General features: G+C 42.5%; 1 protein-coding gene across 2 annotated transcripts in view; it reads right to left on the reverse strand.

The window, feature by feature from the left end:
* Nucleotides 1-12,068, reverse strand: part of LOC134288495 (uncharacterized) — a 674,651-nt gene that overhangs the window by 180,232 nt on the left and 482,351 nt on the right. For both annotated transcript variants that reach the window (XM_062853534.1, XM_062853533.1), the window contains exons 4-5: nucleotides 8,599-9,504; nucleotides 7,230-8,051 (exon numbers count right to left, since the gene is read on the reverse strand). In XM_062853534.1, coding sequence (XP_062709518.1) covers nucleotides 7,230-8,051; nucleotides 8,599-9,504 — 1,728 coding nt within the window. The remainder of the gene's footprint in view (nucleotides 1-7,229; nucleotides 8,052-8,598; nucleotides 9,505-12,068) is intronic.

Raw genomic sequence — 12,068 nt, forward strand, 5'->3', positions numbered from 1 at the left:
AGATCTTGACAACTAACTGGTGCAGACAGGTGGCCAACTTTTCCGGGCCCATCTTGATGAGTTCCGCTGCGATAACGTCCTTACCAGCCGCTTTGTTGTTTTTGAGCTGGTGGATGGCATCCTTAACTTCCCTCAGCGTGGGTGTTGGTTCGTTCCCGTCCTCTGCTGCACCAACATAGTCATTTCCTCCGCCGCCTTGGTCCTCCGTGCCTACATTCTCTTCGCCATTCAGGTGCTCGTCGAAGTGCTGCTTCCACCTTTCGATCACCTCACGTTTGTCCGTCAGGAGGCTCCCATCCTTATCCCTGCAGATTTCGGCTTGCGGCACGTAGCCTTTGCGGGATGCGTTGAGCTTCTGATAGAACTTCCGTGTTTCCTGTGAACGGCACAGCAGTTCCATTTCCTCGCACTCCGCTTCTTCCAGGCAGCGCTTTTTTTTCCCGGAAGAGACGGGTCTGCTGCTTCCGCTTCTGTCTGTATCGCTCCACATTCTGTCGGGTTCCATGCTGCAGCATTACCGCCCGCGCTGCCTCCTTCTCCTCCAAAACCGCTCTGCACTCCTCGTCGAACCAATCGTTTCGTCGACTCCGTTCTACGTACCCGATAGTGCTCTCAGCTGCGTTGTTGATGGCTGCTTTGATTGTACTCCAGCAGTCCTCTAGAGGGGCAACATCCAGCACACCCTCGTCCGGCAACGCTGCCTCGAGATTCTGCGCGTATGCGGTGGCGACATCCGGTTGCTTCAGTCGCTCTAGATCGTACCGGGGCGGCCGCCGGTAATGTACGTTGTTAATAACGGAGAGTTTTGGGCGCAGTTTAACCATCACCAGGTAGTGATCAGAGTCGATATTAGCGCCACGGTAGGTCCTGACGTCGATAATGTCGGAGAAGTGCCGTCCATCAATCAGAACGTGGTTGATTTGCGATTCCGTTTGTTGTGGTGATCTCCAGGTGTAACGATAAGGGAGGCTGTGCTGAAAGAAGGTGCTACGAATGGTCATGTTCTTGGAGGCGGCGAAATCGATGAGGCGTAGGCCATTTTCGTTCGTCAGCTGGTGGGCGCTGAACTTTCCAATCGTCGGTCTGAATTCCTCCTCCTGGCCTACCTGAGCGTTTAGATCTCCTATGATGATCTTGACGTCGTGGTTTGGGCAGCGGTCGTACTCGCGTTCGAGCTGCGCGTAAAATGCGTCTTTGTCATCATCAGTGCTTCCGGAGTGAGGGCTGTGCACGTTTATTATGCTAATGTTGAAGAATCGGCCCTTGATCCTCAACCTGCACATTCTTTCATCGCTCCGGCCACCAACCGATCACGCGCCTCTGCATGTCGCCCATCACTATAAAAGCTGTTCCCAGCTCACGTGTGTTGCCGCAACTCTGGTAGATGGGATGATTACCTCTAAACGTTTGCACCATAGATCCTGTCCAACACACCTCCTGCAGCGCTACGATTCCGAACCCGCGGTCCTTCAGTATATCGGCGAGTATGCGGGTGCTCCCGATGAAGTTGAGAGATCTGCAGTTCCACGTACCGAGCTTCCAATCGCAAGTCCCTTTTCGTCGCTGTGGTCGTCGCTATTGGTATCGGTTCGCATTCATCTCTTGTTGATTTTCCGGTGCTAGTCTTTTTTACGGCTGGCTCGCAGGGCCTGACACCAACCCACTAACCCAGGGAGCTGAGCTTACCTTCCCGGAAGCTACGGGTTCTGCATTGGCATTTCCTCCAACTACAGTGCTAAATAGCTAGGCTCGAGCGCCAGTCTTCGCCGGGGGTGGTGTTTTTAATGGGCGCCCAGGAGATAATATTTTACCTGAGCTTCCACCCCCATTTCATTTCATGATTCTACAATCTCAATATTCATGATAAAGTTTACACGCTCAGAAAACCGTTCTAATAATCGTGAACAAACAAACGCAAATATGAGAACAAGCAAATATACACCGTGAACTGGAACTAGTTCCAGCTGTCAATATGGGCGTTCTAGAAACCGTGACATCTAGTTCACTGTGTACATTTCTTATTGTTGTTATCGTTGCTATACATAGTTCCCGTTTGTTCTCGTTGCCGTGACTGGGAGTTCACGTATATAGGAACGGATTTTTTTTTTGCGTGTAAGGTACACCGGGGCAAGTTGAAACGGGTGGGGTAAGATGATACAGCGGGTATATAAGATGTTTTCTAATGATGATAAACACTTTGATCGTCATAACACATAGTTTTTGATTCAAACATTCTTTTAGCGAAGGACAAATTTCCAAATTGTTTTGAAATCTATTTCAAAACTTTGTGTTTCATCTTGCCCTGGTGTACCTTAATGCGCATAGGCCTCAACGCATAATAAATTCTGAAATGTTACTTTGAAAATATCGCTTTACCTATACTTGCGAATTATATTTCTGTGGTGAATAAGATTTGGTTGGGATAAGTAGGATTAGTTTAGCGTGTACCTTCGAGCAGCGATTATTGGAAAGCCCTTTAGCTTGACAGTTATTTGTGTGATGCAGAATCCATCTGGCAACACCGTCTAAACTCTAAACTGTGCATGAATGAGAAGGCATGCGAGAGTAAAAAGACGTTGCTGGACGATGGAAAGAAGGAAAGAGGAGATCTTTGCATTGATCGCGGGCGTTCGACTCTAGATCTGTGAGTGTGCTTTCGGGGTCTGAGGAAGAGTTTTGAAACGGATGGTTCGGTGTGCAGATGGCGTGTGCGTTTTGAGCTACGGCGAATTCGTTTACAACAATTTCCTCCTGAATCTTTTCATACTGTTTAAGAAACTTTTCTGAACCATCGGGTTCTGTAGAGTATATAAACACTATTGATGTACCCCTTGATTAAAAGCCTTTAGAAAAGGAGGGACAATAAACACGGAAAATAAGAGAGGCAGTTAGGTGCTGCAACCGCATCAGCAAATGCTCGCTGCGACAGTAGACACCCAACCACATCGGAGAGCGGAGTGAATAAATAGATCGCTGTTCGTTACTTGAGTGATGTATTCGGAACTTCTACAGCATCCGAAAGTGCACGTAATCTGTAGTGAGCTCAACAGGTTCGATCAGGGTTGAAATAATAATAATGAAGAGTTGCCAGACATATTGTTGGCAAAAAAAACACATGGTCATTCATTATCATATCCGCTAAGAGAGAAAAATCTGGCGTTCGATTTGAATAGGTCGAATCTACATAGGAATCACAGCAAACATACGACCTATTCAAATCGAACGCCAGAAATGTTTCATCAAAGTTTTAAAACAGTTTTATTTCTACTCCTAATACAGTTTAGAAAACCTTTTCGAGAGTAGTCCATTAAGGTTTTGATGTATGAATCAGTTTTATTTCAAATGAAAAAAAAAAAACTGATTAATAAAATTTCTTATAGAGCAGAATAAAGCTTAAAATGTTAAGGACAAACTTCATGAAATCCCGCTTCAATACTGTATCAGAACTTCAAACGCACAAATCTCACGAAGCAAGTATCAAACAACAGTGCATTTTATTATTCTGTTCTTGCTCACTTGTAATAAGCTTAAAATAAGAAGCTCAGGTGCGCTGGTTTTGTTAACGAAAAGATTTGTACCCTCGAAATCGTGAATAGATGTCAAAGTCGGCCATTGTGGCGGTCATTTTTGGATTCTAACAAGTCTGTCCTTAATTGAGGTTGCGCTCAACGCATATCTTGTATAGCATTGGTGACAGTACATTTGGAAAAAGAAGGTATGTTCTCCTTTTGGACCCTCCATAGTTGTCACAGACAAGAGTTTTTTTTTAGTAAAGGGCGAACACGAAATTATTGCGAAACATTCAACAGGGCATAATTTTTAACCATTGGGTAAAAATCAACCAAATTTTGCACACTTTCTCATTGATGTGTATTGTTTGCATGCTGCCAAACTCGAAGTCGTGTTTTTCGATTCAACGAAAATGGAGGTGAACCGACGCGAGTCGAGAGTACAAATTCTTTCCAAACACCTGGAATTTTCTGATCTGTCGCAACGGCAGTTTGGAAAAAAAAGTTGAACATTCACCATTCAACCATCTCCAGAGTGTTGAAGCGATTCCGGCGGACCACGGTAAAGGAGCTGGAAGAAAACCGGGACCAGACAGCAAAAAGACGGAGGGAAAGATGAAGCGGATGATTAAAGCAAATCCCAACGTCTCAAGCCGTGATTTTGCTAAAAAGATCGGCATGTCGCAGAGCTACGTCCAGAATGCAAAGAAGAGAGCTGCACTACAAAACAGGGTACAGAACTTCCCTAACCACGATGAGTGGCAACAATCGACGGCTAAAACTCGGGCACGGATGCTCTACGGAAAGATGCTGACTAAATATGCCTGCTGTGTGATGGACGACAAAACGTATATAAAAGCCGATTTTAAGAAAATTCCGGGGTTGAAGTTTTCACCGGAAAGAGCAAGTTCGATGTGGACGACAAATTTAAGAAGAAGAAAATGTCGAAGTTCACCTCCAAATATCTCATTTGCCCATCTGCTCTTGCGGACTGAGGAGTGAGCCTTTCGTGACAAAGGGCACAGTAAATGGCAAGATCTACAAATCTGAGTGCCTCGAGAAGCGCCTTTTTCCATTCTTGCAGCAGCACGACGAAGCTCTGCTATTTTGGCCAGATTTGGCATCATGTCACTATTCTAAAAGTGTCCTGGAGTGGTATGAGGCCAATTCTGTCCATTTTGTTCGAAACCCGAGCAGAAGAAAACAACAACAGCATAACAAAATGCGTTATTTTGGCAAAATAACTGCATAATGGAATTAGTTATTTTTATGTTATTAACATAATATATTGAGTTATAAACTTGTCTGTCATAAGCGGCAAAATAACAAGTCACATAACAAAAATTTGTTCCTGAAAATTCAATTTAATAACATGTTTTGTTAGTGTCAATAACAACTTAATAACAGTGAATTTGGGAAATATTTCAATAACAAATTTTGATATTAAAGAGTTATTGATAACATCCCGAAAGCAAAATTAGTTATGATATCAAACAATCGCACATGCTGTTGAATAGGATGCTAAAGTGGAGGCGATATGCGTACACTTTACCCGTGGTTAAATGAAAGCATGTACGCATATGGCCTCCACATTAGCATCCTTTTCTACATCATATATGACTTCGTGTTGGCTGAGAATGCTATACATATTTAGACCAGCATGTGAGAATGGCGGAACAATCATTGCGAACTTCAGTTTCTCTCTTCCCTCATAGGCGTATTTTCAACTATTCATGTAATATTTTACCACAAATACAGTCAGGTCTTTTTTACGCGGTTTACTCCAAACAAAAAAAAATTATCGTCTTATTTTTGCATGATTCGTCGAGAAATGGTGAGACTTTTTTTACGCGGTTTTTCGAATTTTGAACTAAGTTTTTTTACGCGGTACGTATCCCCCGCGTAAAAAAAAACCTGACTGTAGGTAGATCCGACTTCATCCTCTGGAACGACAGGGAAAAATGTGAAAATGTAAAATATTTCTGAAAAATCCGATTCAAAACCATCTACAAGTTTGGATTCAGCTGTCTGTATTAGCTTCGTTCAAACAAGTTTACTCAATAAGTTTGACATTTTTATCATTGAAATTCTCATGTCAAAGGCGGAGTCTGTGACGTCCTTTTCAAACCCCACCTTCAATATCGTCTGCTATGTTCTCGTTTCGATGTATGTAGGGTGCTGCGCCACTTGGGCAGTGGCTGATATTTTGGGAACTTTTTAGCTACAACTCAGTCAATTTCAAACCTCGCAGCGCCCAGCAGGGACTTGGTTTTGTACACATTACAGCACCTCCATGTCACGGAATATACCACACCTCTTATCAAATGTGATACCGTAAGCATAACTCGCGAAATACTGTAAATAACGTTCTTGAATGACGTAGGATTTAATTCAAAACTTGTTTTAGTTTTGATACCAACAGCATAAAGTATTTGTACACCCTCAATAATACAATAATAATCAAACTTGTTCCACAACAAAATGTAATATTGAAATGTTATTTAATGTAGCTTGGTCATAACAAAATAAGATTGTCCAACAAAACATGTTATGGAAACGTAATGCCTTGATAATACAATAATAACAAAACGAGATATAAAAACAGGTTTTGTAATTTCGTAGTTTTTAATTTGATATGCCCCTCTGCTCGGGAAGAACTTGAATCCGCCAAACTGTCCGGAGCTGCGCCCGGTGGAGCAGTACTGGGCAATGATGAAGCGGGAACTTCAGAAGAGCAGAATGACAGTCAAAGACGAGAAGGACGTGTTAAGAAAATGAAAAAAAAAACAGAGAAACTAGTACCGGATGACACTGTAAAGACTTTGATGGAGGGCATCAAGCGAATATGCGTTCAATTTTACACTCAAGGCACCATCGATTAACTTTTCTTTTGATTTCTGAAGTAAATATGTAAATATAAGTACCCTAAAATTTTGGTTTGATTCTAAACATTATAAGAAAATTGGCATGACAATGGCATGTCGCAATAATTTCGTGTTTGCCCTTTAGGGAGGGATAGATAGTAACATTGATCAGGATTCAGTATCACTTACCATAGTGCATGAATCTCTTTGTAATTTGTTTTCGAATTTTCAATGATGACAGTTATGTTGATGACGAATCCTTCAGCTATAACATTTTTTAATGAGCGCAGAATACCCCTTTGCAACCCGTTATTCAATGACGTTCATTTTTTGGCATTGTTTTTGGTAATTCAGTTGACTGTAATATGAGAACGGCTGGCCCATTAGCCGAACGAATACTTTAACCGACATAAAATGAGAAAACATTTCTGTCTTGCTATGAACAACTGTTCGCAAAAATAGAAAGGGAGTAATGTCTAGTTAGAAAAAATGTTACTTGGCCCTCGTTGACTTAGCGACGACCATATTTTATTACCTTGATTAAAACTATATTCGCATATGCTCTGATTTACAAGAAGAAGGAATTGTTTATCGATAAAAAGAAGCTTCCCACAAAATTAGCCTCTTCTGGTTCGAAGAGAAGGTTGTAAAAATAGAAAACAAACCAGCTTGTTCATTTCCTCCAACAACCTGGAGAATCCATAAACAGCAAACAATCTATTTCGCTTTTCGCTCGGTCGGATAACAAGCAAACAAATTTCGTTATGAATGAACTCGCTTTTCGACTAGCTTTAGCACCGTTTCCCCCTCAGTCTCGGAAAATCGAGGAAAATTAACCCAAAAGCCAAACACTCACCTTGCTTTCCTATCACGTCCGTCACTCCCGGAGCCAGCTTTGTCCGCCGCCGTTGCAGCAGAACCACCAGTACCACCACCGTAGTAGCGGTGATTGTTTCCGCTCGAACCCGGAGGATTGCTTTTATTGCTGGGACTTCGATTGACTCTATAATTGCTACTATTGCTTTTGACGCTGCTATTGCTGCTTCCCCCGCCACTGTTCCCGCCTTTCGGAACGGCAGTTCTACCGTGGCTGTTGTTGTATCCCGGCGTCTGATCCGCCAGCGAATAATTGCTTTTCGAGGAAGTGGAGTCCTGCTTGGCCAGGGTGGCCGCCGTCGTAGTCATGGTCGACGTCGAGCCCTGATGGGAAAACGACTTCGAAACACGGTCGCGTGTAATTGGCATCTCGTGTTCACCGAGGAAAGTGATCGAGTTGGCCTTCACGATGGCCGGCCGATTGGGCGCACCGTAGATGTAGCGTGAAGGTCCTGCGCCTATGATCGTCGGAAGGTCTTGGTCATGGATTTCTATGTTTTGTTGCTTCTTCAACGGATGGTGTCCGACGCCTCCGTAGCTATTGGCCTTGACGGTGACCATCGCCGGGGCGCCAGACTTTGCACCGATCACAATCACTTCACCACCTGTTGCTGTTCCACTAGTACTAGTACTACCGAGAAGACCTGTAGCATAACTTGCAATGTCACCTCCGGCACCGATACTTCTTCTGTTCAAACAGTTTTCACTACCCGATTTTGTTAACTGATTGTGTTCGACCGAAAGCGTCGTCGAGGACGTGACGCCACAGTGTGGCCAAAAATCACAGGAACTAGCGGTACAACTGAAATGAGGATACAAAGAGGAGGGAAAATGCATTCAAAAATCTGTCTGATTGGAGGCCAATTTGCTGCTACAGGTTCTGTCTGTGGGATTTGTTGGTATACAAACGTCTTCTGTCTTTTTTTTTTCTGTGATTGACTAGAGTTACATCGAAAGAGAAAGTATTGGAACACTTTGGAATCACTTCGTTTTGATTTTGTTCGTTTTAACAGGTCCGTAAGTGCATTAACAGTTTTAACAGGTTCAATTTAGTTATTTTAGGCTAGTGTCGTTTTTAAAAACTACGGTGTTAGTATTAAAATATCAATCTTATCGTATCGTATGTTTAAATTCCTTGTTAGTAGTCTTGTTAGTCTTACGCTTAGGCTTTTGATTTTGGAGGATCCTGGGCCATTTCGGGTTAGTGTGTTAGGTTGTGTTCTCGATCCTACAATGCGAATTGGCGCAAAGTGGTGCAAGTGCAGGGCATCACTACTTTTCTGACAGATTACTGTTTAGAGATTTTGATTGATTTGATTCTGAGGAGAAGGAATTAAGCAGTTCAATACCTTCCAGTAGATGGCGTTCCGGCCGGAGGTACAACAACGTTACGTGACTCTCTTTGCAATTGCTTGTTTTTCGTTGCGTACAAGAACTTCTTCACCAGTTCGGCTTCCTTGAAGGCCGCTGCAGCTGCTGCAGCCGTCGTGGGCGGTGCTATCGTCGTTGAAGTCGGCACTTGACCATCTCCGAAATCGGGCGTTGTTCGATCGTCATACTCCGAGTCCGGTGTCAGGTTCCTCATCAGATACAAATCCGAAGGCTTCTGGTAGTGCTGTCCTAGCATGGCTTTGCTGGCTCCAGGTACAGGTGATCGCTCCCTAGCGATCACTCGTCGTTGATTGTAGTTCATGATCGGCGATCGACTCATCCGGCTTACGTCAAAGGACTGCTGAGGCTGCAGGTCATGCTCGTACAATCTGCTCCCGTACGTCTGTGGACTTCTGTTCCTCGACGTGGACGATTGGCTATACTCATTACTCGAAGAAGTCCCCGTCGATCCAAACACTCGATCGTGACTGTAAGATCTTCCCTCCGTCGCAACGTACCCTCGCTTGTCGCTCTCCACGCCGTAGTTTTCGTCAAAGGACTTACTCTTATCATACTCATACTCGTAGCCGCCATAGTTATTGTTATCGAATGATTTGCTCTTGTCCTGCACGTCCACGATCGTGTGCGAAGCCGTCTCTCTCCGCAACCGATCCAGAGTACTGCTGGGCGACACTCGCGGGTACACCGAATCCGCTTGCGTCAGTAATTGACTTCCGGTAAGTTTCCGCGACCCCGTCACGTAGGCCGGCCGTTCCTTGTTCGGGACGTTCCCCAACCGTACGACGACCTTATGGGGTAGGGCCGCCACTCCGATGTTGGGGACCTGCTGCCGACTGGGGGATCTCTCGGACAACTGCAAGGATCTACAGAAATGGGGGAATAAGAGGAAATCGACAATTTAGTGGCATAATGTGAACATGTGAGGTTTGTGGGCGTGGCTGTGTGTTAAGGTGTGTCTATGACGCGAAGATCGCTAAGTCCAAGCTTATGGGGTGCAGGATACACTACTGGCTGGTTCTAATACTACGATTTGACTGTGTAGCAGGTTGGCTTTGGCTCTAAGAGCGTGTCGCACTGTTGTATTTAAAGTAAAAAAGTCGATAGATGGCTGAAAGTTTGGTTTCTTTTGTGCTTGTGTTAGGTGCGGGTGAACAAATGTAAATGTGAAAAAAGCAAAATTGAATAAAAAAATATTTTTTGAAGAATAAAAAAAAACAACAGAAGACTAATGTTTTAAGTAAAAACGGGTTGATCAATAAAATTCTTGAAGTGTTTCTTCGTTATTATTGTGACATTTACTTAGTAAGTTCTGCATCATTACAAAATATTTCCAGTTTTTGGGTTAGGCTTTGAACTAAGATCAATCCTGCATCACCAATACTCTGTACATGCAAACATGTTCGTGACTTTGCAAAGGGTACGTTAAATTTTCTAAAATTTGGCTTGAGGACGTCTTGACATGTGATCAATTGGTTGATAAAATTCCATGAAAATCGGTGAAGTATTTATACATGACTACTCAACGCTAGAGCCTTTGTAATTCCAAAAGGGAAGTAAAGCGTGGGTCCCGCGATGATCTAGCCTAGGGTAAAAAATTTCGTACAAAAAAAATATATGTCACATTTTTTATTTTAATTTTATTGAGATGGGAAGGGTTAAATATCGATAGTAAATTGGAAGGGCGATACCTCAATGGGGTACGTTCAGTGTAGTACTAGATTTGTAGTAATGAGCTGAATTTTGGTATGGTGAGAAGGTCAATTCTCCGTTTCTGCAATGAAATTGTGCAAAAAGCGTGTGAAGTGTGAAAGTGGCGCGAAGCAGACTGCACCTCTTTTCTGCGAGCCGGATCGATTTCTGAAAAATCAGCCCATCCAGCTCATCCAGCCCACGGCCAGAACAAAGTGGGTGAATTGTCGGAGCATAAACCGTTGACAAAGGTGCCTATGCTGCAGGCCCTTAACGATAATACGGAACATTCTTAATCCCAAGAAGAAGGCACAATAAATGTGTCCGAAACGTCGGATGAAAGCATAAGAATCCGTTTTTAATTAAAAGAGACTGGAAGCCATTACCCCGAATCTTAATAACAAAATTCCAAATATTTTTCCGTCAAAAAGTTGTTTAAGAAACTATGTACCGCTCATAACACAAAACTAAATTTGAAACCCGGGTACCCAGCGCCCATTTAAAAAGCACGGTGTAGAAAAAAGCAAAAATTTTGTCGGACACATAACGGTTAAAAAAACTGAATAATTTTATAAATTAATTTTACAAAATGTGCCTTGATAACAGCTAACAGAAATCTACTAAGATTTTTGGCGCAATTTCCTTCACAAGCTCCATCTGGGAGTTACTTTATAAATCGCACAAGAAGTCCTTTCTCGAATTCCTCCAGAAGTTTCTTCTCTTCTTCCCTTTTATTTGCTTCGGATTTTGGTTGAGAATTTCTCAAGGGGTTAACCAAATACTTCCTTCAATAATCATTCCAGGAAATCCTTATGACATTCAGAAAATCTTTGTGAACTCTTCCAGGATTGTTTTTTAGGAGTTCCCACGTGAATCGCATAAGAAATTCTTTCATTATTTCCTCCGTAAATTTCTATAATTTTCCAAATAAAATAATTGAAGAATTCTTCTAGGGTTTTATTTGGAAATTCCTCAAAAAATTTCTTCCAGAATTCCTCCAGTAAATCATTCTTAATTGCTCTAGGAATATTATCAGAAATTCTCCAAGAAGTGCCTTTATAAATCATTTAACAAAAAAGCATTCCTAGATACTTTACACAGTTTCTCATAAAGTTTCTTGATTTTTTTTTAAATTTTTGCATGAGTTCCGTAGAAAATTCCAGGAATATATATTGATTTAAGGGGCCCATATAGCCGAGGCGGTAAACGCACGGGTATTCAGCATGACCATGCTGAGGGTGACGAGTTCGATTCCCGGTCGGTCCAGGATCTTTTCGTAAAGGAAATTTCCTTGACTTCCTTGGGCATAGAGTATATCCGTGCCTGCCACACGATATACGCATGCAAAATGGTCATTGGCAGAGGAAGCTCTCAGTTAATAACTGTGGAAGTGCTCATAGAACATTAAGCTGAGAAGCAGGCTTTGTCTCAATGGGGACGTTACGCCAAGAAGAGAGAGATATATTGATTTCACTAGCAATTACTAGAAGCTTCATTGAAAATTCATTTCTATTTTTTTATTTTTTTTACAAAAGAGAACATTTTACAAAAAGTAGTTCCTTCTTTCCTCAAAATTTATTCGGGAATTCTTTAAGGATTTTATTTGGAAATTCCGTCAGGAGTTCTGTTTAGAATTTCTAAGAAATTTCTCTGGGATAACTTTCATAAATTGCCTAAGAAGTGCCTTTATTAATCGCATTAGTAGTTCCTTCACGAATATCTCGAGGAGTTCCTTATT

This window comes from Aedes albopictus, chromosome 2 (genome assembly GCF_035046485.1).
Source record: "Aedes albopictus strain Foshan chromosome 2, AalbF5, whole genome shotgun sequence".
Taxonomy (NCBI): Eukaryota; Metazoa; Arthropoda; class Insecta; order Diptera; family Culicidae; genus Aedes; species Aedes albopictus.